This window comes from Bombina bombina, chromosome 1, assembly GCF_027579735.1.
Source record: "Bombina bombina isolate aBomBom1 chromosome 1, aBomBom1.pri, whole genome shotgun sequence".
Taxonomy (NCBI): Eukaryota; Metazoa; Chordata; class Amphibia; order Anura; family Bombinatoridae; genus Bombina; species Bombina bombina.
This window is the reverse complement of record NC_069499.1, coordinates 1,317,829,224-1,317,855,868: the sequence shown is the minus strand read 5'-3', so window position 1 is coordinate 1,317,855,868 and position 26,645 is coordinate 1,317,829,224. Positions and strand designations below refer to the sequence as shown.

General features: G+C 42.5%; 1 protein-coding gene across 1 annotated transcript in view; it reads left to right on the top strand.

The window, feature by feature from the left end:
* The window catches only part of SHCBP1 (SHC binding and spindle associated 1), a 422,105-nt gene that overhangs the window by 332,181 nt on the left and 63,279 nt on the right, over nt 1-26,645 (top strand). The window contains exon 9 of the mRNA XM_053719355.1: nt 11,172-11,304. Within this exon, the coding sequence (XP_053575330.1) occupies nt 11,172-11,304 (133 nt within the window). The remainder of the gene's footprint in view (nt 1-11,171; nt 11,305-26,645) is intronic.

The following is a 26,645-nucleotide window of genomic DNA, read 5'->3' as shown; positions in this document are numbered from 1 at the left end:
CTTCTAACCGTTTTTGTTCCTTTCGACAAAATAAGGAACAGAAACCTAATCCTTCCCCCAAGGAATATGTTTCCAATTGGAAGCCTTCCTCAAATTGGAATAAATCAAAGCCAGCCCCCAAGTCCGCATGAAGGTGCGGCCCTCATTCCAGCTCAGCTGGTAGGGGGCAGATTAAGATTTTTCAAAGATGTTTGGACCAATTCGGTTCAAAATCAATGGATTCAGAGTATTGCCTGTGAGAAGATTTTTTTTCTCTCACGAATTCCAGCAAACCCAGTAAAGGCTCAGGCTTTCCTGAAGTGTGTTTCAGACCTGGAGTTATCAGGGGTAATCATGCCAGTTCCGTTTCAGGAACAGGGTCTGGGGTTTTATTCAAATCTATTCATTGTCCCAAAGAAAGAAAATTCATTCAGACCAGTTCTGGATCTGAAAATTTTGAATCGTTATGTAAGAGTACCAACTTTCAAAATGGTGACTATAAGGACTATTCTGCCTTTTGTTCAGCAAGGGCATTATATGTCCACAATAGACTTACAGGATGCATATCTTCATATTCCAATTCATCCAGATGATGATCAGTTTCTGAGATTCTCTTTTCTAGACAAGCATTACCAATTTGTCGCTCTTCCTTTTGGCCTAGCGACAGTCCAAGAATCTTTTCAAAGGTTCTCAGTGCCCTACTCTCTGTAATCAGATAACGGGTATTGGTGTTTCCTTATTTGGACAATATCTTGGTACTAGCTCAGTCTTTACATTCTGCAGAATCTCACACAAATCAACTAGTGTTGTTTCTTCAAAGACATGGTTGGAGGATCAATTTACCAAAAAGTTCCTTGATTCCTCAGACAAGGGTCACCTTTTTAGGTTTCCAGATAGATTCAGTGTCCATGACTCTAACAGACAAAAGACAATTTAAAAATGGTTTCAGCTTGTCGGAACCTTCAGTCTCAATTATTCCCTTCAGTAGCTATGTGCATGGAAGTTTTAGGTCTCATGACTGCAGCATCGGACACGATCCCCTTTGCTCGTTTTCATATGAGACCTCTCCAGCTTTGTATGCTGAATCAGTGGTGCAGGGATTATACAAGGATTTCACAATTAATATCCTTAAATCCCAATGTTCGACTATCTCTGACTTGGTGGTTAGATCATCATTGTATAGTTCTAGGGGCCTCTTTGGTTCGTCCAACCTGGACTGTGATCACAACAGATGCGAGTCTTTCAGGTTGGGGAGCTGTTTGGGGATCTCTGACTGCACAAGGGGTTTGGAAGTCTCAAGAGGCGAGATTACCAATCAATATTTTGGAAATCCGTGCAATTTTCAGGGCTCTTCAGGCTTGGCCTCTGTTGAAGAGAGAACCGTTCATTTGCTTTCAGACAGACAATATCACCGCTGTGGCATATGTCAATCATCAGGGTGGGACTCACAGTGCCTTAGCTATGAAAGAAGTATCTTGAATACTTCCTTGGGCGGAATCCAGCTCTTGTCTAATTTCTGCGGTACACATCCCAGGTGTAGACAATTTGGAAGCGGATTATCTCAGCCGCCAGACTTTACATCCGGGGGAGTGGTCCCTCCATCCAGATGTGTTTTCTCAGATTGTTCAGATGTGGGGTCTTCCAGAAATAGATTTGATGGCTTCTCATCTAAACAAGAAACTTCCCAGGTACCTGTCCAGGTCCAGGGATCTTCAGGCGGAAGCAGTGGATGCGTTGACACTTCCTTGGTGCTACCAACCTGCTTATATTTTTCCGCTTCTAGTTCTTCCAAGAGTGATCTCCAAAATCATCATGGAACAGTCGTTAGTATTGCTGGTAGCTCAAGCATGGCCTCACAGGTTTTGGTATGCAAATCTTGTTCGGATGTCCAGTTGCCAACCTTGGCCTCTTCCACTAAGGCCGGACCTTCTGTCTCAAGGTCTGTTTTTCCATCAGGATCTCAAATCATTAAATTTGAAGGTATGGAAATTGAACGCTTAGTGCTTAGTCACAGAGGTTTCTCTGACTCAGTAATTAATACTATGTTACAGGCTCGTAAATCTGTTTCTAGAAAGATTTATTATCAAGTGTTCTCATAAATTCGCTTGGCATTCTTTCAGAATTCCTAGAATTTTACAGTTTCTTCAGTATGGTTTGGATAAGGGTTTGTCTGCAAGTTCCTTGAACGGACAAATCTATGCTCTTTCTGTCTTATTTCACAGAAAGATTGCTAAGCTTCCTGATATTCACTGTTTTGTACAGGCTTTGGTTCGTATCAAACCTGTCATTAAATCAATCTCTCCTCCTTGGAGTCTTAATTTGGTTTTGAAGGCTTTACAGGCTCCTCCATTTGAGCCTATGCATTCTTTGGGCATTAAACTACTTTCTTGGAAAGTGTTGTTCCTTTTGGCCATCTCTTCTGCTAGAAGAGTTTCTGAATTATCTGCTCTTTCTTGTGAGTCTCCTTTTCTGATTTTTCATCAGGATAAGGCGGTTTTGCGGACTTCATTTAAATTCTTACCTAAGGTTGTGAATTCTAACAACATTAATAGAGAAATTGTTGTCCGTTCTTTGTGTCCTAATCCTAAGAATTATTTGGAGAAATCCTTACATTCTTTGGATGTGGTAAGAGCTTTGAAATATTATGTTGAAGCTACTAAAGATTTCAGGAAGACTTCTAGTCTATTTGTTATCTTTTCTGGTTCTAGGAAAGGTCAGAAGGCTCCTGCCGTTTCCTTGGCTTCATGGTTAAAGCTTTTGATTCATTCAGCTTATTTGGAGTCGGGTCAAGCCCCGCCTCAGAGAATTACAGCTCATTTTACTAGATCAGTCTCCACTTTGTGGGCTTTTAACAATGAAGCTTCAGTTGATTAGATTTGCAAAGCAGCAACCTGCTCTTCTTTGCATACATTTACTAAATTCTACCGTTTTTATGTATTCGCTTCTTCGGAAGCAGTTTTTGGTATAAAAGTTCTTCAGGCAGCTGACTGTTTGATTCTTCTGCTTATGTTTTAAGTTTTTTCATTTCATGAGAATTAACTTATATTTTGGGTTGTGGATTATTTTTTTCAGCGAAAAATGGCTGTTTTTATTTTTATCCCTCCCTCTCTAGTGACTCTTGCGTGGAGTTTCACATCTTGGGTTTTGCTATCCCATATGTCACTAGCTCATGGACTCTAGCCAATTACATGAAAGAAAACATAATTTATGTAAGAACTTACCTGATAAATTCATTTCTTTCATATTGGCAAGAGTCCCTGAGGCCCATCCTTTTTGTGGTGGTTATGATTTTTTGTATAAAGCACAATTATTTCCAAATTCCCTTTGTTGATGGTTTTTACTCCTTTCTTTATCACCCCACTTCTTGGCTATTCATTAAACTGAATTGTGGGTGTGGTGAGGGGTGTATTTATAGGCATTTTGAGGTTTGGGAAACTTTGCCCCTCCTGGTAGGATTGTATATCCCATACGTCACTAGCTCATGGACTCTTGCCAATATGAAAGAAATGAATTTATCAGGTAAGTTCTTACATAAATTATGTTTTTGCACAATAACAGTGCACACCCGAAACGTCTTTAAAGGCATTGTGAAAGGACAACCGTTGTGTGTCAAAAGGATCTGCAACAGGGAATCAGATTTCCTAAGAGAGAGTGCTGACATTGAGAATAGACTGCTAGTGAGAGGCTATCACCAGAAAATGGTAAGAAATGTGGCTAAAGGAGTGGCCAAAATGGAAAGGAGAGACACATTTAAACATAAACCTCTGAGTAACACAAACTAAACCTTTTTATAACACAACATTCTTCTGACTTCTATGCAATTTGTGACATTTTGAAAAAGTATTTCTTTTACAAGATATGACGAGTCCACGGATTTCATCCTTACTTATGGGATATCGCCTCCTGGTCAGCATGAGGAGGCAAAGAGCTCCACAGCAGAGCTGCATAAATAGCTCCTCCCTCCCCCCCCAACCCAGTCATTCTCTTTGCCTGTGTTAGTGATAGGAGTGAGGTAAAGTGAGGTGTTAGTTTGAATTCTTCCATCAAGAGTTTTTCATTTTAAAATGGTGCAGAGGTTACTAATTTTTCTACAGAGAAGCATCTGGAAATACCTGTCAGGTTGTGGGAACTAGTGGATTTTTAATTTTACTGCGCCTCCCACACCGGTGCTGCTTCTCTGTGTGCGGTCATAGAATACTAAGACCCTTCTACCTTACAGGACCTCAGGAGGAAGAGTGGACCTCGTGACACTGTAAGATTTTCATGCTGTTCCTCAGCATGGAGGTAAGTGCAGTCCTTTGTTCTCTGGGGCACTGCAACATATCCCAGAACCGACTGTACTATGCCTTTTCTTTTATTCTGTGAGGGGCTCGGGTAAGGGCTTCCCTTGGTAGCCTGTGTGGGCTGTCTTTTTATTGTAAATGGGGATCCCATCATGTTAAGCTTTTCCCAACTCATCTGGCAGGAACAAATAGACTTAGATGCGCTGGGAGCTGCGTTAGACACAATTGCTGGCGCAACGGGCGAGTCACTTATTATGTTAAGTGCGTAGTCACTACATGTCCTGCGCTTACAGGGGGACCTTGTGAATATGTGGCTGATGCTGGGAGTAGTACCGGAGTCGGAGGGAGATAAAATAACTATCTGGCTCCGGTATATGGCAGTACTCTGTTGTTTTTCCCGGGGTTGTTGTGTACGCCCACGAAGGGCGGGGCTAATTTTCGCGCCTTAAGCCGCGCAGTCAGTTTTTCTGAGACGGACAGCTTTCTTTACGGCTCCTAAGTCCGCTTGTGATAATATAGACAAGCGACCTTAGGCACGCCGTTTTAGAGGAGAATTCTTGGTCAGTGGAGTCAGGAGCCGCAGGTGACCGTTAAATTTGTGTATCTGTGGAAAATTTGGGATCAAAATTTTACTCAAAGGGTATTTTGGTATTTTGTTTAAGTCAAATACTAAGCTAAAGCTGGGACAGTTTGTTTCTTAAAGATACAGTGCACACGTTTTTATTAGCTATACGCTTAGCTTCTTTTGTTAAAGACACGATCAAGGTAACTTTTCATTTCTGTTAACATGGATGATCTTGAACACACTACATGTTCTATGTGTTTAGATGCCATTGTGGAACCCCCGGTTACACATTGTCCCTCATGTATTGAGAGGGCTTTTCAGTGTAAAGAGCAAATTTTCTTTGATAAAGATATATCTAATGAATGTCCTAAGACTGATGAAATTCAGGGTATGCCGCGTCTTTCTCCCCAAGCGTCACAGCCTTTAACGCCCGCACAGGGGACGCCATGTTCTTCAACGGCGTCTGCTTCATTTACTCTGCAGGATATGGCTGCAGTTATGTCGTCCACTCTTACAGAAGTTTTATCTAAGTTGCCAGTGTTACAAGGCAAACCCAGCAGGACAGAGGCCCACGTGGTCCCTGCAACTTCTGATGCTTTAATGGCCATCTCCGATATACCTTCCCAGGGCTCTGAATTGGGGGGTAGGGAGGTCCTGTCTGAGGGGGAACTGTCTGACTCAGGAAGTGCATTACCTCAGACAGATTCGGACGTCATGTCCTTCAGATTTAAACTTGAACACCTCCGCCTTTGGTACGAGAGGTTTTGGTGACTCTGGACGACTGTGACTCTATTGTGGTCCCGCCAGAGAAATTGAGTAAGATGGACAAATACTTAGAGATCCCTTCTTATTCCGACGTGTTTCCGGTTCCTAAGAGAATTTCGGAAATTATTACAAGGGAGTGGTAGAGACCGGGTATCCCCTTCTCCCCTTCCCCTATTTTTAGGAAAATGTACCCTATAGCTGAAACCGTTCGGGACTCTTGGCAGACGGTCCCTAAGGTGGAGGGAGCTATATCTACTCTGGCTAAGCGGATGACTATCCCTATTGAGGACAGTTGTGCTTTCAAAGACCCTATGGATAAAAAATTGGAGGGTCTTCTAAAAAGGCTATATATTCAGCAAGGGTTTCTGTTTCAACCAATGGCCTGCATTGTAACAGTCACAACGGCGGCTGCCTTTTGGTTTGACGCTCTAGAAGAGTCCCTTAAGACTGAGACTCCTTTAGAAGAAATAATGGATAGAATTAAGGCCCTTAAGCTGGCTAATTCCTTTATTACGGATGCCGCCTTTCAGATCGCCAAATTGGCGTCTAAGAATTCAGGATTTTCTATTTTAGCGTGCAGAGCTTTATGGTTAAAATCTTGGTCTGCAGATGTGTCCTCTAAATCAAAGCTCTTGGCGATTCCTTTCAAAGGTAAGACCCTGTTCGGGCCTGACTTGAAGGAGATCATTTCTGACATTACGGGAGGTAAGGGTCATCTCCTCCCTCAGGACAAAACAGCTAAGCAAAGGGGACGTCAGAGTAATTTTCGTTCCTTTCGAAACTTCAAGGGAATCCCATCTTCCTCTTCCGTTAAGCAGGAAGGGAATTATTCTCAAGCCAAAGCCACCTGGAAACCTAACCAGGGTTGGAATAAAGGTAACCAACCCAAGAAGCCTGCCGCTGCTACCAAGACAGCATGAATGGGCAGCCCCCGATCCGTGACCGGATCTAGTTGGGGGCAGACTTTCTCTTTGTCAAAGCTTGGATGAGAGATGTTCAAGATCTCTGAACACTAGAAATAGTGTCTCAATGGTATTAGTTGGAGTTCAAAAATTCCCTTCCAAGGGGAAGGTTTCTTCTTTCACGAATGTCTGTAGACCAGATAAAAAGAGCGGCGTTCTTACGTTGTGTAAAAGACCTCTCCACTATGGGAGTAATTTGTCCCGTTCCAAAACGGGAACAGGGGCAGGGGTTTTACTCAAACCTTTTTGTGGTTCCCAAAAAAGAGGGAACATTCCAACCTATTTTAGATCTGAAGTCTAAACAAGTTTCTCAGACTTCCATCCTTCAAGATGGAGACTATTCTTACAATTCTTCCATTGATCCAGGAGGGTCAATATATGACTACCGTGGACTTAAAGGATGCATATCTTCATATTCCTATCCACAAAGATCATCACCAGTTCATAAGGTTTGCATTCCTGGACAAACTTTTTCAGTTCGTGTCTCTTCCTTTCGGGCTGGCCACGGCACCCAGGATCTTTCCGAAGGTTCTAGGGTCTCTGCTGGCGGTTTTCAGACCGCGGGGCATTGCAGTGGCGCCTTATCTGGACGATATTCTGATCCAGGCGTCGTCTTATCAACTGACAAAGTCTCATACCGACATGGTTCTGTCCTTTCTAAGGACTCACGGGTGGAGGGTGAAGCTAGAAAAGAGTTAACTAATTCCACAGACAAGGGTTCCTTTCCTGGGAACTCTAATAGACTCTATACTCATGAAAATCTTCTTGACGGAAGTCAGAAAGTTAAAGATTCTGAATACATGCCGAGCCCTTCAGTCCAATCCTCGGCCATCAGTGGCTCAGTGCATGGAGGGAGGTAGATTGATGGTGGCGGCAATGGACATCATTCAGTTTGCTCGTTTTCATCTCAGACCTCTACAACTGAGCATGCTCAGACAGTGGAATGGAGATTATGCAAATTTGTCTCCTCAGATAGATCTGGATCAGGAGACAAGACTCTCTTCTTTGGTGGTTGTCGCTGGATAATCTGTCCCAAGGGATGTGCTTCCGCAGACCTTCATGGGTGATAGTGACAACGGATGCCAGTCTACTAGGATGGGGTGCAGTCTGGAATTCCCTGAAGGCTCAGGGTGTTTGCACTCGGTCGGAGTCTCTACTTCCAATCAATATTCTGGAATTGAGAGCAATATTCAATGCGCTTCAGGCTTGGCCTCAGTTGGCTTCGGCCAAATTCATTCGATTTCAGTCGGACAACATTACGACTGTGGCTTACATCAATCATCGGGGAGGAACAAGAAGTTCCTTAGCAATGACAGAAGTATCCAAGATAATTTGGTGGGCGGAGGCTTACTCTTGTTATCTGTCGGCAATCTACATCCCAGGAGTGGACAACTGGGAGGCGGATTTTTTGAGCAGACAGACGTTTCATCCGGGGAATGGGAACTCCATCCGGAGGTCTTTGCCACCCTTATTCTCAGGTGAGGCAGACCGGAATTGGATCTGATGGCGTCTCGTCAGAATGCCAAGCTTCCAAGATACGGATCCAGGTCCAGGGATCCTCAGGCCGAACTGATAGATGCCTTGGTCGTTCAACCTAGCTTATGTGTTTCCGCCGTTTGCTCTCCTTCCCCGGGTGATTGCACGGATCAAACAGGAGAGGGCTTCGGTGATTCTAATCGCTCCTGCGTGGCCTCGCAGGACTTGGTATGCCGTTCTGGTGGACATGTCCTCTCTGCCGCCGTTTAAGCTTCCATTGAGGCAGGACCTTCTCATTCAGGGACCCTTCCATCATCCGAATCTAATTTCTCTGCAGCTGACTGCTTGGAGATTGAACGCTTGATTTTATCTAAGCGGGGGTTCTCTGATGCGGTCATTGATACCTTGATTCAGGCACGCAAGCCTTTTACTAGAAAAATTTACCATAAGATATGGCGTAAATATCTTTATTGGTGCGAATCCAAGGACTACTCATGGAGTAGGGTTAGGATTCCCAGGATTTTATCTTTTCTCCAAGAGGGATTGGAGAAAGGGTTGTCCGCAAGTTCCTTAAAGGGACAGATTTCTGCTTTGTGTATTTTGCCACACAAGCGTCTGGCAGAAGTTCCAGATGTTCAATCTTTTTGTCAGGCCCTGACTAGAATCCGGCCTGTGTTTAGACCAATTGCTCCTCCTTGGAGTTTGAATTTAGTTCTTAATGTTCTTCAAGGGGTTCCGTTTGAACCTATGCATACCATAGATATTAAGTTATTATCTTGGAAAGTTTTATTTTTGGTTGCTATTTCTTCTGCTCGCAGAGTTTCTGAGCTTTCGGCATTACAATGTGATTCTCCTTATCTTATTTTCCATTCTGATAAGGTGGTGTTACGTACCAAACCTGGATTTCTTCCTAAGGTTGTTTCTAACAAAAATATTAATCAGGAAATTGTTGTTCCTTCCTTGTGTCCTAACCCTTCTTCTAAGAAGGAGCGTCTGTTACATAATTTGGACATAGTCCATGCCTTGAAGTTCTACTTGCAGGTGACTAAGGATTTTGGTCAAACATCTTCATTATTTGTTATTTTTGCTGGGAAACGTAGGGGTCAGAAAGCTTACGGCTACCTCTCTTTCTTTTTGGCTGAAGAGTATCATCCGTGTTGCATACGAGACTGCTGGACAGCAGCCTCCAGAACGAATTACGGCTCATTCTACTAGGGCTGTGGCTTCTTCATGGGCATTTAAAAATTATGCTTCTGTTGAACAGATTTGCAAGGCTGCAACTTGGTCGTCTCTTCACACTTTTTCAAAATTTTCAAAATTTGATACTTTTGCCTCGTCTGAGGCTGTTTTTGGGAGAAAGGTTCTTCAAGCAGTGCTGCGTTCCGTTTAGGTTCCTGTCTTGTCCCTTCCTTTCATCCGTGTCCTATAGCTTTGGTATTGTATCCCATAAGTAAGGATGAAATCCGTGGACTCGTCATATCTTGTAAAAGAAAAGAAAACTTATGCTTACCTGATAAATGTATTTATTTTACGATATGACGAGTCCACGGCCCTTCCTATCGTTTTCTAAAGAAAGGTTTTTATTTTTGTTAAACTTCAGTCACTTTTGCTCCTTGGATTTTCCTTTCTCTTCCTAACTTCGGTCGAATGACTGGGTTGCGGGGGAAGTGAGGAGCTATTTATGCAGCTCTGCTGTGGAGCTCTTTGCCTCATCCTGCTGACCAGGAGGCGATATCCCATAAGTAAGGATGAAATCCGTGGACTCTTCATATCTTGTAAAAGAAATAAATTTATCAGGTAAGCATAAATTTCCTTTTTCCTATACTATATGGGGACAAGCAATTTAGGTCCACTGCTGAACAAGGTTTCAAATGTGTTTATTCCAGAAATAAAACCTTAAGTAACATCCTTTCCCCAAGCCAGCTCCCACAGAAACAGCAGGCCTCTACATGGCTTAGTGTAAATGGCAGATATAAATGTGGGGTATCTAGATGTAAGGCTTGTGATTACCTCGCATAAGGAAGGGGCTTCTATTCCTGTGTCACCAATCAGGCTTTTGAAACAAATGGTTGTATTAAATGCTCCACAACACATGTCGTGTATCTCATAAAATGCACACTCCATCGCCAATATATAGGCATGACCACAAGGGACGTGCGTACCCAGATACGAGAACATCTTGGCTATATCAAGAGTAAGAAGCCATGTTCTGAGTTATCAAGGCATTTCTTGGAGGTACACGACAGTGATGTGAGGGCTTTAAAATGGCGAGCAATTGAAGCCATCAGGCGACCACCAAGAGGAGGAGACAAGAGTGCCCTCCTAGCACGACAAGAAGCTTTTTGGATCTTCAAACTATGCACACAGCTCCCTAATGGCTTTAATTCCAAATTCGATTTAATCAACCACTGGTGTTGAGATGTATATGTATCATTGTGAAATATGGGCAATGATAATAATAATCATTTTTCTAAAACTTCTACATATTTTACAAACTTTTATATCTGAAGGTCTTACTTATTGTTGTAGCACACCAGCGGGTGCATCAATTGAGGCATTTTAAATGATCTCAGGCATTGATATTTACTCTGAAATTACTCAGTTATTGTATATGACTGTGCAGAGTTATACTTTTAAACGCCTACTTGCAAGTATCCAGCAGGTCTATGATTACGTCATAACACCGAAACTAGTAAGACCAGCCTGTCTCCTGTTTTCTGTGCTGGTGGTTTTGGATTTTTTTTAATCCGGTTTTGACTAATAAAGTTTTGGATATTGAACCTGTCAAGAGACCCAAGATTCTTCTTTGCTGATCAAAGCATTTAATACTAAGGCTGGGGCAGTAATCTGAACAGTTCTGCTCTCATGATATATGCACAATTCATTTGAAGATATCAAAGCTTTAGAAAAAAAATGTAAATGTTGGAACCAAGGTTATAGCTGCTTTGCTGTGTACAGGTCTAGTTGTGCTATTCTAGGGATATTCAGTTTTTCTAAGAATTAATTTATGTCCTAAAATACTTTATTTACTTTATTTATATTAAAACTATATTTGTTTAATCTTTTCCTATGATAGATATGACAAATATTTTTAGATCGATATTTTACAGTTTAAAACTCACATTTATTTTATTATTATAGGACTTTATTGATGAAGTTTGTGAGATACCTAAAATAACAATGGAGAATAATGTGATACACAACAATGAAGGCTACGCTGTTGTCCTGGTTAAACCAGCTGCTCTTGTAACTGAACAGAAATCCAGTACAGAAGGTAACCGCTTATTCTAGTTTTATTGTTTAGGCAATCTATTAATTTAAGAAAAAATCACGGGAAATACAATTTTCCATCTTAATATGAGGAGAGTCCACTGCTTCATTCCTTACTTGTGGGAATACAGAGCATGGCCACCAGGAGGAGGCAGACACCCCAGCCAAATGATTAAATACCTCCCCACTCCCCTCATCCCCCAGTCATTCTTTGCCTTTCGTCACAGGAGGATGGCAGAGAAGTGTTGGAAGATTCGGAGTAGTCTCTTATGGAGGGTAGTACTCTTCGCTATGGGACTGGAGTTTTAAGAAGTCTTGTCAGCCTCTCAGTGAGAGCATTGACGAATGTTAGGGTGCAGGGAGAGTCTTCCTGCAAAACCATCCATACTCGTATTAACAGCTCCTAAGCTATCAGTGTTGACGAGTTTAACTCCCTGCTTCTATCACTCAAGTCCATGTGAGGTGCAATGCTACAAGACTGTCAAACTTGAGAGGCTGTGTGTCTGTTCCACGGCGATGATTCCGGTAAGATCGTTTCATTTTATATCATATAACATAAGACAGGGTCACAGTGTGACTCCTTTATCTGTGTTGGAATCAATAGTTAATTGAGCAGGGGGATTTATACATGATTTACTTTTATGTTTTATGCTGCAACATGTATGAGATGAGGCTCTGGCAGATGTGGGAATTTTTATTTATTTTTTTTAACTTTTGTTTTGGATAGCTGTGCAGCCTGTCAGTTCGGCACGCTTTTCTTCCTGCCGCAGGGGCGGTCCTGCATGGCACTGCATGTGACCAGGTGTGGCCTCATTAACTTCCTCTTTCCTGACCGTGTGGTTTACAGGAGAAGTGGTTTCTCTGTGGTGCCTAGGTCATAGGAGGTGGTGAGTGCCCCGACCATTGGGGTATAAAGGTGCCATTTACTTTTTCTATAGTCAATTGTAACAGCGCAAGCTATGGAGGACTCTGATGCTTTAGAGGGTACTTCCTCTTTACCAAGAGCTAATACCTGTTTTTATTCTGAGGAGGCTACTCAACTATGATCCACATGCCTTGATAAAGTTATTATATCTAAAAAAAACTAAGATGTTTAGTACAACTGAGCCGTCCACCTCTGAGGAGTCTCCGTCCCTTGAGCTGCGTTCCCTGCAGTCATCTCCGATTGCACATGCAGCTCCCCATTGCACAACTAATCCTCCTTCGGGAGGGGCCCTCTTACCGCCAGACTTTTCTGAACAGTTGCAAACGGCAGTGTCTGCGGCTTTTGGTGCTTTACCTCGCCCTGCTAAGCGCAAGCCAAAGGTTAAATACTGCTATCCTTTCCAGGGGTCGTCTACCAACTTGATGGATTTATCTGACACTAGCTTATCCGCTGATGAAGACGCCTCTGATACTTCAGAGGAGGCTCTTTCTGGGTCGGAATCGGCTGCCTCTAAGCCTCCGGTTGTGGAGGAACCAGACTTTAGATTTAGCATAAAGCACTTACGCTTTCTGTTAAAAGAAGAATTGGCTACGTTAGAGGTTCCCGAACCAAAGTTACCCGAGGAACTTTCTATTCCTAAGCTTGATAAAGTTTGAGGACAGGGTTGTTCCACAAACTTTCCCGGTTAAGATGAAACATATTATTAAGAATGAATAGGAAAGACTCTATTCCTCTTTTTTCCCCTTCTTCCTTTATAAAAAATGGTTCCTGACTCCCAATTAGAGTTGTGGGGATCTGTCCCTAAGGTGGATGGAGCCATCTCCACGCTTGCTAAGCGCACCACTATCCCGCTTGAGGATAGTTTTTCTTCGTCTAAGGAGCCCATGGATAAGAAGTTAGAAACTCTGTTGAGAAAGATGTTTCAGCACACAGCATTTTTATTTCAACCTATAGCTGCCTATTGGTGTGACTCGATATTGGAGATGATCGAGGTGGAAACTCCCCTCGATGAGATCCAGAAAAGAATTAAGGCCTTGAGGGTAGCTAATTTGTTTATTTACGATGCTAACATGCAGGTTATTCGCTTGAATGTCAAGACTTCAGGCTTTTCTGTTCTGGCCCGTAAGGCTCTGTGGCTGAAGTCTTGGTCCATGGACATGACTTCAAAATCTAGATTGCTTTCCCTTCCATTTAAGGGAAAGGTTCTTTTCGGTCCAAGCCTGGACTCTATCATATCCACGGTTACTGGGGGCAAGGGTGCCTTCTTGCCACAGGATAAGAAAAACAAACCTGAAGGACAGGGTCCCAATTTTCGTCCCTGTCGTTAGGAAAAATCCCAATGCCAGCAGCCCTCCGCGAAGCAGGATCAGTCTAAGGGAACTTGGAAACCATCTCAATCTTGGAATAAGTCCAAGCATAACAAGAATCCCGCCGAGACTAAATCTGCATGAAGGGGCAGCCCCCGATCCATCGTTGGATAGTATTGGGGGCAGACTATCTCTCTTTGTGGAGGCATGGCTGGGAGATTTGCAAGACCCTTGGGTTCTGGAGGTCATTGCTCAGGGTTACAGGATAGGTTTCAAATCTCATCCACCCAGGGGCAGATTCCTCTTGTCAAACCTGTCTTCAAGACAAGAAAAAACTAGATGCTTTTCTAGGGTGCGTGAGGGATCTCTTCTCCCTAGGAGTGATTGTGCCAGTTCTTCTAGCAGAAAGAGGTCTGTGTTACTATGCAAACCTTTTTGTGGTCCCAAAGAAGAAGAGGGTACGTTTCGCCCGATTCTAGACCTAAAGTGTTTAAACAAGTTTCTATCGGTGCCATCGTTCAAGATGGAGATGATATGGTCGATTCTGCGCTTAGTCCAAGAGGGACAGTTTATGACTACGATAGACTTGAAGGATGCTTACCTTCATGTGCCAATACTCAAGGATCACAACAGGGTCTTAAGATTTGCCTTTCTGGACCAACACTTCCAGTTTGTGGCTCTCCCATTCGGTCTGGCTACTGCCCTAATAGTCTTTACGAAGGTTCTAGGGGCTCTGCTCGTGGTGGAGAGATCAAGGGGCATTGCAGTATCTCAAGACTTCGACATCCTGGTCCAAGCTGTTTGAGGTGCCAGGAAGGCACAGGGTCGGTGGACTCAAGAGGAATCTCTTCTGATCATCATTTTTGAACTTTGCGCGATCTGTGAAGGCTTGGCCTTTTCTGGGTTCATCCCAGTTTATAAGATTCCAATCGGACAACATTACTTTGGTGGCTTACATCAACCATCAGGGGGGAACGAGAAGCTCCCTAGCCATGAGGGAATTATTTTGGATTCTGGAATGGACGGAGGCCTGCAGCTGCTTGCTGTCAGCGATCCACATTCCTGGGGTGGACAACTGGTAAGCAGACTTTCTCAGCAGACAATAGTTTCATCCGGGGAAATGGTCTCTCCATTCCAAGGTGTTTGCAGGGAGATGTGCAGCAGATGAGCGATGCTAGAGATAGATCTCATGATGTCCAGACTCAATGCCAAGCTACCCAGATATGGGTCAAGGTCCAGGGATCCTCAGGCAGAACTGATAGCAGTGCCTTGGGGGTTCAACCTAGTAATCATTTTTCCGCCGTTACCACTTCTTCCTCTGGTAGTGGACTGCATCAAGCAGGAGCAAGCTTCGACTGTTCTAATTGCTGCATCGTGGCCTCGAAGGATGTGGTTTGCGGACCTGGTGGGGATGTCATCATCTCGTCCATGGAGGTTACCTTGTCGTAGGGATCTGCTGGAACAGGGTCCTTTTGTTCATCAAAATCTGGATTCTCTGAGAGAATGATCCTGGTCCTCCTTACATACTTTTTCAATGTTTTACAAATTTGACGTGGCCCCTGCCCGTTTTCTCCGTTGGGCGGACCTAAATTTTGTTCTACTGGCACCATTTATACCCTGATATTTTCCTACTGTTCATTGTTCCCTCGGCAGAATGACTGTGGGATGAGGGGAGTGGGGGAGGTATTTAAACCTTTGGCTGGGGTGTCTTTGTCTCCTCCTGGTGGCCAGGTTCTGTATTTCCTCAAGTAAGGAATGAAGCCGTGGACTCTCCTCATACAAATGGAAATAAAATTATCAGGTAAGCATAATTCATGGGTTTTTTTTTGTTTTGTTTTTATTTCTTTAATCCATCCTCGTGATGGTTTCTTTTTCTTTCATACAGGTGGTGAAAGTCCACAATCCATTACTCTTCTATACCACTAGGAGACGGCAAAGATTCCCAAACCCCAAGAGCTCTATAAAACCCCTCACACATACATGCATACATGTGATTCTTCACAGAAAGTGGTTTTCGGTCTATGTTGCGCACGTCTGGTTAGCGTGTGTCTCTTAGGCACTGCAGTTATTTTCGCGCTTCAGGTTTGCTTGTCGGGTTATCACATGTTTGCTCGGTTATGTGCTAGTCAAGTTTTTGTCACGCTCATTCAGTGTTTGGTGCACGTTTCGGAAGTAATGTTTTTTTTTTCTTCTGTTCGTTTCAGCTTGGCTTAGTGCTTATTGTTACTGTAAAAGCTACTTAGGTGGGGGTAAATGGTTTTCTTTTTGCAAGCTTTTATTAAGGGATTTTTATAGTGTTTATTACATTGCTTTACCATATGCTATAATGGAGCAGCAGGATTCTGTCCCTAAATTTACCCAAGAAACTGAATCTCCTGAACACCTTTCTACCATTATTAATTATTATCAGGTATTTGTAGAGCGCCAACAGGTTCCGCAGCGCTATGAACATAGGTGGTATATAAAAAACAATTGCAGGGATCAAACAGGTAGAGGGTCCTGCCGAGAGTTGCACTGTTGTAGTCGGCTCTTATGAAGATGAACTACAAACAGCTGGGCTCATAGGCTTACATGCTATGGGGTTTATGGGGATAGCAGTGGAGATAGGAAGGTTAGTGTAGGTTGTATGCGTCCCTGAATAGAAGAGTCTTCAGGGAGCTTTTAAAGCTTTTAAAACTAGGGGAGAGTCTTGTGGAGCGAGGCAGAGAGTTCTATAAGATGGGAGCCAGTCTGGAGAAATGTAGGGGGTAGCAAGACATCGGACATGTGAGGTTGGGGTAATGATGGAGTTATAGACGTGCATATGCTAGCTTTTCAAGAAGCTTTGAGGCAAGAGGGAGTAGGGAAATAGCACGGTAGTTGGATCGGGAAAAGGTTTTGTGAGGATAGCTGTGACTAATGCATGTTTAAGAGATGTGGGAACTATACCAATGCTGAGGGAGAGGTTCAAGGTGTGTGTGAGTATAAGGGTAAGGGTAGAAGAGAGGGAGGGGAGTAGTTGTTAGGGGATGGGGTCGAGGGGACAGGTAGTGAGGTGAGAGGATATTATAACAGAAACTTCTTCCTCTGTAACGGGCAAAAGAGCTAAATGTATGGCTGTGTGAGTTTTGGATGATTGTGAGCTTTTGTGCGGGTGGGAGACCAGTAGTATGTTGAGAGTTGATTTAATTTCTGATTGAGTCTATTTGGTTATTGAAGTAGCTGGCAAAATCTTGAGCTGAGAGAGAAGTTGTGAGTATTGAATGTGGAGAACAGACATTTTGGGTTTGAAGAAAGAGTAGAGATAAGAGTAGAGATGTAATGTTGCTTACATAGATTAAGGGCAGAATAGTAAGAGTTCCAGATGAACTTATAGTGAAGAAAGTCAGCAGAACTCAGAGATTTCCTCCAGTGTCGCTCAGCAGTATGGAAACATCTGCGGTGGTACCGTGTCAGAGGAGTATGCCAGGGCTGAGAATGAGTGTATGTTTCTTCAACAAGATAAGACAAGTCCACGGATTTCATCCTTGTGGGATATTATCCTCCTGCTAACAGGAAGTGGCAAAGAGCACCACAGCAGAGCTGTATATATAGCTCCTCCCTTCCCCTCCACCCCCAGTCATTCATTTGCCTGTGTTATACTAGGAAGAGGTAAAGTGAGGTGTTAGTTTTAGTTTCTTCAATCAAGAAGTTTTTTTTATTTTAAATGGTACCGGTGAGTACTATTTTCCTCGGGGATATGGAAGAAGATTTCTGCCCTGAGGTTGATGATCTTAGCAGCTGTAACTAAGATCCATGTTGGTTCCCACAAGACTTCTGAAGGTAACACAAGAGACATCTTCAGTGTGGAGAACGGTTCATGCTACAAGCAGCATTAAGGTATGTGCAGCCCTTTATTTCTGAGGAGACTTGATATATAAGAACTGGCTGGCATTTTTTTCCCTGTAAGGGAATGGGGTAAGCAGTAGACGACCTGTTATACAGAGGGGTGTTACCGGAAACCCTTGTTGAGACATTATATTGGGCATTATATGACACTCTAAGGGAGAGGCAAAAACTGTTGATGGGGTTTTGCTCAAATCTTTTTGTGGTTCCCAAAAAAGAGGGAACTTTCAGACCCATTTTAGACCTCAAGTGTCTAAACAAGTTTTTCAGAGTCCTATCGTTCAAAATGGAGACTATACAAACAATCTTACCAATGATCCAGGAGGTTCAATATATGACTACCGTGGACTTGAAGGATGCTTACCTTCATATTCCTATCCACAAGGATCATCATCAGTTTCTAAGGTTTGCCTTCCTGGACAAACATTATCAGTTCATGGCTCTTTCTTTCGGGTTGGCCACAGCACCCAGAATCTTCACAAAGGTTCTAGGGTCTCTTCTGGGGGTTCTCAGACCGCAGGCATAGCAGTGGCGCCTTATCTGGACGACATTCTGATCCAGGCGTCAACGTATCAACTGACAAAATCTCACACGGACAAAGTCTTGTCTTTCCTGAGAACTCATGGTTGGAAGGTGAACATAGAGAAAAGTTCACTAGTTCCACAGACAAGGGTTCCTTTCTTGGGAACTCTGATAGACTCGGTAGACATGAAAATATTTCTGACGCAGGTCAGAAAATCAAAGATTCTAAATACTTGCCGAGCACTTCAGTCCATTCCTCGGCCATCAGTGGCTCAGTGTATGGAGGTAATTGGATTAATGGTAGCGGCAATGGACATCATTCCGTTTGCTCGCTTTCATCTCAGACCACTGCAACTGTGCATGCTCGGACAGTGGAATGGGGATTATGCAGATTTATCTCCTCAGATAAATCTAGATCAAGAGACCAGAGACTCTCTTCTTTGGTGGTTGTCGCCGGATCATCTGTCCCAGGGGACTTGTTTCCGCAGACCCTCGTGGGTGATAGTGACAACGGACGCCAGCCTTCTGGGCTGGGGTGTAGTCTGGAATTCCCTGAAGGCTCAATCAATATTCTGGAACTGAGAGCAATATTCAGTGCGCTTCAAGCGTGGTCTCAGTTGGCTTCGGCCAAATTCATCAGATTCCAGTCGGACAACATCACGACTGTGGCTTATATCAATCATCAGGTGGAACAAGGCGTTCCTTAGCGATGATAGAAGTATCCAAGATAATCCGATGGGCGGAGGCCCACTCTTGTTATCTGTCAGCAATCTACATCCCAGGAGTAGAGAACTGGGAAGCAGATTTTCTAAGTCGACAGACCTTTCATCCGGGGGAGTGGGAACTCCACCCGGAAGTGTTTGCCTCACTGATTCTACGATGGGGGCAGACCGGAATTGGATCTGATGGCATCTCGACAGAATGCCAAGCTTCCAAGATACGGATCCAGGTCGAGGGATCCTCAGGCCGAACTAGATGCCTTGGCAATGCCTTGGTCATTCAGCCTAGCTTATGTGTTTCCACCGTTTCCTCTCCTTCCACGCGTGATTGCTCAAATCAAACAGCAGAGAGCTTCAGTAATCCTGATAGCGCCTGCGTGGCCACGCAGGACTTGGTATGCGGATCTAGTGGACATGTCCTCTCTGCCACCGTGGAAACTTCCTTTGAGACAGGACCTTCTCATTCAAGGTCCTTTCCAACATCCAAATCTAATTTCTCTGCAGCTGACTGTGCGGAGATTGAACACTTGATTTTATCAAAGCGAGGATTCTCTGATTCAGTCATCAATACTTTGATACAGGCTAGAAAGCCTGTCACTAGAAAAATCTATCATAAGATATGGCGTAAATATCTTTATTGGTGTCAATCCAAGGGTTACTCATGGAGTAAAGTTAGGATTCCTAGGATTCTGTCTTTCTTTCATGTAATTAGCAAGAGTCCATGAGCTAGTGACGTATGGGATATACATTCCTACCAGGAGGGGCAAAGTTTCCCAAACCTCAAAATGCCTATAAATACACCCCTCACCACACCCACAATTCAGTTTTACAAACTTTGCCTCCCATGGAGGTGGTGAAGTAAGTTTGTGCTAGATTCTACGTTGATATGCGCTTCGCAGCAGGCTGGAGCCCGGTTTTCCTCTGAGTGCAGTGAATGTCAGAGGGATGTGAAGAGAGTATTGCCTATTTGAAGTCAATGGTCTCCTTCTACGGGATCTATTTCATAGGTTCTCTGTTATCGGTCGTAGAGATTCATCTCTTACCTCCCTTTTCAGATCGACGATATACTCTTATATACCATTACCTCTACTGATTCTCGTTTCAGTACTGGTTTGGCTGTCTACTATATGTAGATGAGTGTCTTAGGGTAAGTAAGTCTTATTTTTTATGACACTCTAAGCTATGGTTGGGCACTTTATATGTAAAGTTCTAAATATATGTGTTTAAACTTATATTTGCCTTGATTCAGGATAATCAGTATTCCTTATTTCAGACAGTCAGTTTCATTATTTGGGATAATATGAAATATTTTTTTCTTACCTTAAAAACATTTTTCAATTGACTTTTTTTTTTCCCTGTGGGCTGTTAGGCTCGCGGGGGCTGAAAATGCTTCAATTTATTGCGTCATTCTTGGCGCAGACTTTTTTGGCGCAAAAAAATTGTCATTTCTGGCGCCCTAATTGACGCCGGAAGTTTGCGTATGGTTGCGTCATATTTGACGTTCAGACTTTTTTTTTGCGCCAAAATTGTGGGCGTCGTTTGGCACCAAAAAAATATAGGCGTTGTACTTGGCACCAATAATGTGGGCGTCATTCTTGTCTCCACTTTTTTTTCACATTATTTCAGTCTCATTTTTCATTGCTTCTGGTTGCTAGAGGCTTGTTCATTTGGCATTTTTTCCCATTCCTGAAACTGTCATTTAAGGAATTTGATAATTTTGCTTTATATGTTGTTTTTTCTATTACATATTGCAAGATGTCTCCACATGACCCTGGATCAGAATCTACTTCTGGAAAGACGCTGTCTGATGCTGGTTCTACCAAAGTTAAGTACATCTGTTGTAAACTTTTGGTAACTGTTCCTCCAGCTGTTGTTTGTGATAACTGTCATGATAAACTTTCTAATGCAGATTGTATTTCCATTAGTAATAATCCATTACCTGTTGTTGTTCCTTCAACATCTAATGTTCAGGATGGCCCTGTTAATGTTAAAGAATTTGTTTCTAAATCTATTAGGAAGGCTCTGTCTGTTATTCCTCCTTCCAGTAAACGTAAAAGGTCTTTTAAAACTTCTCATATTTCAGATGAATCTTTAGGTGACCATCATCATTCTGACTTATCTGTTTTTGATGAGGATCTATCTGGCTCAGAAGATTCTGCCTCAGATATTGACACTGATAAATCTTCATATTTATTTAAGATGGAGTTTATTCGTTCTTTACTTAAAGAAGTGTTAATTGCATTAGATATGGAGTAGTCTAGTCCTCTTGATACTATCTACTAAGCGTTTAAATTCGGTTTTCAAACCTCATGTAGTTATTCCTGAAGTTTTTCCAGTTCCTGACGCTATTTCAGAAGTAATTTCTAGGGAATGGAATAGCCTGGGTACTTCATTTACTCCTTCTCAAAGGTTTAAGAAATTGTACCCTGTGCCATCTGATAGATTAGAGTTTTGGGATAAAATCCCTAAAGTTGATGGGGCTATTTCTACTCTTGCTTAGCGTACTACTATTCCTACGGCGGATAGTACTTCCTTTAAGGATCCTTTAGACAGGAAGATTGAATCCTTTCTAAGGAGAGCTTATTTATGTTCAGGTAATCTTCTTAGACCTGCTATTTCTTTGGCTGATGTTGCTGCAGCTTCAACTTTCTGGTTGGAGGCTTTAGCGCAACAAGTGTCAGACCATAATGCTTATAGCATTGTTAAACTTCTTCAACATGCTAATAACTTTATTTGTGATGCCATTTTTGATATCATTAGAATTGATGTCAGGTATATGTCTTTAGCTATCTTAGCTAGAAGAGCTTTATGGCTTAAATCTTGGAATGCAGATATGACCTCTAAGTCAACTTTGCTTTCTCTTTCTTTCCAAGGTAATAAATTATTTGGTTCACAGTTGGATTCTATTATTTCAACTGTTACTGGGGGGAAAGGAACCTTTTTGCCTCAGGACAAAAAAATCTAAAGGTAAATACAGGGCTGCTAATCGTTTTCGTTCCTTTCATCAAAATAAAGAACAGAAGCCTGACCCTTCCCCTAAAGGAACGGTTTCCGTTTGGAAACCTTCTCCAGTCTGGAATAAATCCAAGCCTTTCAGAAAGTCAAAACCAGCTCCTAAATCCGCATGAAGGTGCGGCCCTCATTCCAGCACAGCTGGTAGGGGGCAGGTTACGATTTTTCAAAGATATTTGGATCAATTCGATTCACAGTCATTGGATTCAGAACATTGTTTCTCAAGGATACAGAATAAATTTCAAGATAAGACCTCCTGTGAGAAAATTTTTTCTCTCTCGCATTCCAGTAAACCCAGTGAAGGCTCAGGCATTTCTGAAATGTGTTTCAGATCTAGAGTTGGCTGGGGTAATTGTACCAGTTCCAGTTCTGGAACAGGGGCTGGGGTTTTATTCAAATCTATTCATTGTACCAAAGAAGGAGAATTCCTTCAGACCAGTTCTGGATCTAAAAATATTGAATCGTTTATTTGTTTTCAGACGGACAATGTCACAACCGTGGCGTATGTCAATCATCAAGGTGGGACTCACAGTCCTCAAGCTATGAAAGAAGTATCTCGGATACTTGTATGGGCGGAATCCAGCTCCTGTCTAATTTCTGCGGTTCACATTCCAGGTGTAGACAATTGGGAAGCGGATTATCTCAGTCGCCAGTCGTTACATCCGGGCGAATGGTCTCTTCACCCAGAGGTATTTCTTCAGATTGTTCAAATCTGGGGACTTCCAGAAATAGATTTGATGGCCTCTCATCTAAACAAGAAACTTCCCAGGTATCTGTCCAGATCCAGGGATCCTCAGGCGGAAGCAGTGGACGCGTTGTCGCTTCCTTGGAATTATCATCCTGCCTATATCTTTCCGCCTCTAGTTCTTCTTCCAAGAGTGATTTCCAAAATTCTAATGGAACGTTCGTTTGTACTGCTGGTAGCTCCAGCATGGCCTCACAGGTTTTGGTATGTGGATCTCATTCGGATGGCCAGTTGCCAACCTTGGACACTTCCGTTAAGACCAGACCTTCTATCTCAAGGCCCATTTTTCCATCAGGATCTCAAATCATTAAATTGGAAATATGGAAATTGAACGCTTGATTCTTAGTCATAGAGGTTTCTCTGACTCAGTAATTAATACTATGTTACAGGCTCGTAAATCTGTGTCTAGGAAGATTTATTATCGAGTCTGGAAGACTTACATTTCTTGGTGTTCTTCTCATAAGTTCTCCTGGCATTCTTTTAGAATTCCTAGAATTTTACAGTTTCTTCAGGATGGTTTGGATAAAGGTTTATCTGCAAGTTCTTTGAAAGGACAAATCTCTGCTCTTTCTGTTCTTTTTCACAGAAAGATTGCTAATCTTCCTGATATTCATTGTTTTGTGCAGGCTTTAGTTCGTATCAAGCCTGTCATTAAGTCAATCTCTCCTCCTTGGAGTCTTAATTTGGTTCTGAGGGCTTTACAGGCTCCTCCGTTTGAACCTATGCATTCTCTGGATATTAAATTACTTTCTTGGAAAGTTTTGTTCCTTTTGGCCATCTCTTCTGCTAGAAGAGTTTGAGTTATCTGCTCTTTCTTGTGAATCTCCTTTTTTGATTTTTCATCAGGATAAGGCCGTGTTGCGGACTTCATTTAAATTTTTACTTAAGGTTGTGAATTCTAACAACATTAGTAGAGAAATTGTTGTCCCTTCATTGTGCCCTAATCCTAAGAATTCAAAGGAGAGATCTTTACATTCTTTGGATGTAGTAAGAGCTTTGAAATATTATGTTGAAGCTACTAAAGATTTTAGAAAAACTTTTAGTCTATTTATCTTTTCTGGTTCCAGGAAAGGTCAGAAAGCTTCTGCCATTTCTTTGGCGTCTTGGTTAAAGTCTTTGATTCATCATGCTTATGTGGAGTCGGGGAAGTCCCTGCCTCAAAGGATTATGGCTCATTCTACTAGGTCAGTCTCTACTTCCTGGGCTTTTAGGAATGAAGCTTCTGTTGATCAGATTTGCAAAGCAGCAACTTGGTCTTCTTTGCATACTTTTACTAAATTCTACCATTTTGATGTTTTCTCTTCTTCTGAAGCAGTTTTTGGTAGAAAAGTACTTCAGGCAGCTGTTTCAGTTTGATTCTTCTGCTTATGTTTTCAGTTTTTTTTGTTATTTGGATTAAAACTTTTGATTTGGGTTGTGGATTATTTTTTCAGCGGAATTGGCTGTCTTTATTTTATCCCTCCCTCTCTAGTGACTCTTGCGTGGAAGTTCCACATCTTGGGTATCTGCTATCCCATATGTCACTAGCTCATGGACGTTTGCTAATTACATGAAAGAAAACATAATTTATGTAAGAACTTACCTGATAAATTCATTTCTTTCATATTAGCAAGAGTCCATGAGACCCACCCTTTTTGTGGAGGTTATGATTTTTTTGTATAAAGCACAATTATTCCAATTCCTTATTTTTGATGCTTTTGCTCCTTTCTTATCACCCCACTTCTTGGCTATTCGTTAAACTGAATTGTGGGTGTGGTGAGGGGTGTATTTATAGGCATTTTGAGGTTTGGGAAACTTTGCCCCACCTGGTAGGAATGTATATCCCATACGTCACTAGCTCATGGACTCTTGCTAATATGAAAGAAATGAATTTATCAGGTAAGTTCTTACATAAATTATGTTTTTCTCCAAGAAGGACCAATTACTCCTCCCTGGAGTTTAAATTTAGTTCTTCGTGTTCTTCAAGGGGTTCCATTTCAACCTATGCATTCCATAGATATTAAATTGATATCTTGGAAAGTTCTGTTTTTGGTTGCTATTTCTTCTGCTCGAAGAGTTTCTGAGCTGTCAGCGTTACCATGTGATTCGCTTTATCTCATTTTTCATTCTGATAAGGTGGTTTTACGTACCAAACCTGGATTTCTTCCTAAGGTTGTTTCGAATAAGAATATTAATCAGGAAATTGTTGTTCCTTCCTTGTGTCCTAATCCTTCTTCTAAGAAGGAGCGTATGTTGCATAATCTGGACGTGGTCCGTGCCTTAAAGTTTTACTTACAGGCAACTAAGGATTTCCGTCAATCATCTTCATTATTCATTGTTTATTCTGGAAATTGTAGGGGTCAGAAAGCTACGGCTACCTCTCTTTCTTTTTGGCTGAGAAGTATCATCCGCCTGGCATATGAGACTGCTGGACAGCAGCCTCCTGAAAGAATTACGGCTCATTCTACTAGGGCTGTGGCTTCCACATGGGCTTTTGCGATGCATCTGTTGAACAGATTTGTAAAGCTGCGACTTGGTCGTCCCATCATACTTTTTCCAAATTTTACAAATTTGATACTTTTGCTTCTTCTGAGGCTGTTTTTGGGAGAAAAGTTCTTCAAGTAGTGGTGCCTTCCGTTTAGGTCTCTGTCTTGTCCCTCCCTTTCATCCGTGTCCTGTTGCTTTGGTATTGTATCCCACAATTAAGGATGAAATCCGTGGGCTCGTCGTATCCTGTAGAAGAAAAGGAAATTTATGCTTACCTGATCAATTGATTTCTTCTACGATACGACGAGTCCACGGCTCTCCCTGTCAATTTAAGACAGATTATAGTTTTTATTATTTACAACTTCAGTCACCTCTGCACCTTTTAGCTTTTCCTTTCTCTTCCTATAACCTTCGGTCGAATGACTGGGAAGGGGAGGGGCTATATATACAGCTCTGCTGTGGTGCTCTTTGCCACTTCCTGTTAGCAGGAGGATAATATCCCACAAGTAAGGATGAAATCCATGGACTTGTCGTATCGTAGAAGAAATCAATTTATCAAGTAAGCATAAATTTCCTTTTTCAGAGCTATGGTTCATCAGGATAGGAACAGGAGGGGATGGAAGAGACAAGAGGTTCGAGAGCTAGCGAGCTGTTACTTATCTAATGACTTGATACTTTTGTGAAGTTTAGTGTGAGGGGTAGAAGGAGGGAGAGTTGTATGGAGGGAGGTGATGTTACAAGTGAGGAGGTGGTAGTTAGAAAGTGGAAAAGGTGAATTTGTGAAGTTTGAGAGTGCGCATCGATAGCTGAAAATCAGATCAAGGGAGTGACCATCATTGTGAGGGAGAGAGTCAGTCCATGGTGACAGGCCGAAAGATGAAGGGAGTTGCAGAAGTTGTTTTGCAGAGGAGACGGTGGGATTGTCAACAGGCAGGTTGAAGTCACCGAGAATGAGGGCAGGGGTATCTGAGGAAAGGAAGTAAGGTAGCCAGGCAGCATAGTGATCTAGAAATAGAGTTGCGGAACCGGGGGGGGGGGGCGTTATATGACTGCAACACGTATAGAGAGGGGAGAGAATAACCGAATCATGTGTGTTTCGAATTAAGAAAATGTGAGGGAAGAGAATGGCTGTATTTATTGAAAGGTGCAACAAGAGTAAAGTAAAATACCAACACCACCACCTTGTCTATTGTTAGACCTAGGAGTGTGGCTGAAGTGGAGACCTCCTTGTGACAGTGCAGCAGAAGAAGCAGTGTCTGAAGGAGAGAGCCAGGTTTCTGAGAGAGTGGGAGATAAAAAGGTAATGGATAGAAGTGAGCTTTTTGCGAACAGAGCGAGAGTTCCATGAAGGGGGTGGTGGCTTTAGATGCAAGAGGAATGAGATTAAGGTTACCAGAGTTTTGTTTTTGAAGTCTATTGAAGGGCACACATGGGGGTGCAGGGCAAGGAAGTTGTGTGGGGGACCAGGATTAGGGGAGATGTCGCCAGCAGCTAGTATGAGCAAGAGGGAGAGTGACATGAGATGAGATGGGGATTTGCAGTAGTGAGACTGTTTTTGTGATGAGTTGCAAGGGGGAGAGAGGGTCTTTAGGAATATGTGAAGTTAATGAATACAAAAGTAAGGTGAGGTTAAGAGAGATGGGCTAATGAGCAGTGCAGGTGGTGAGGGGAAGGAGTAACTGAGTAAAGTAGTTTGTTAAACAGACAAAGTGGCAAAAAGGGATATTAAGATATTGTGCATTTTTTACAAAATAGTCAGTGTATAAAACTCTATTCTTGTATAAT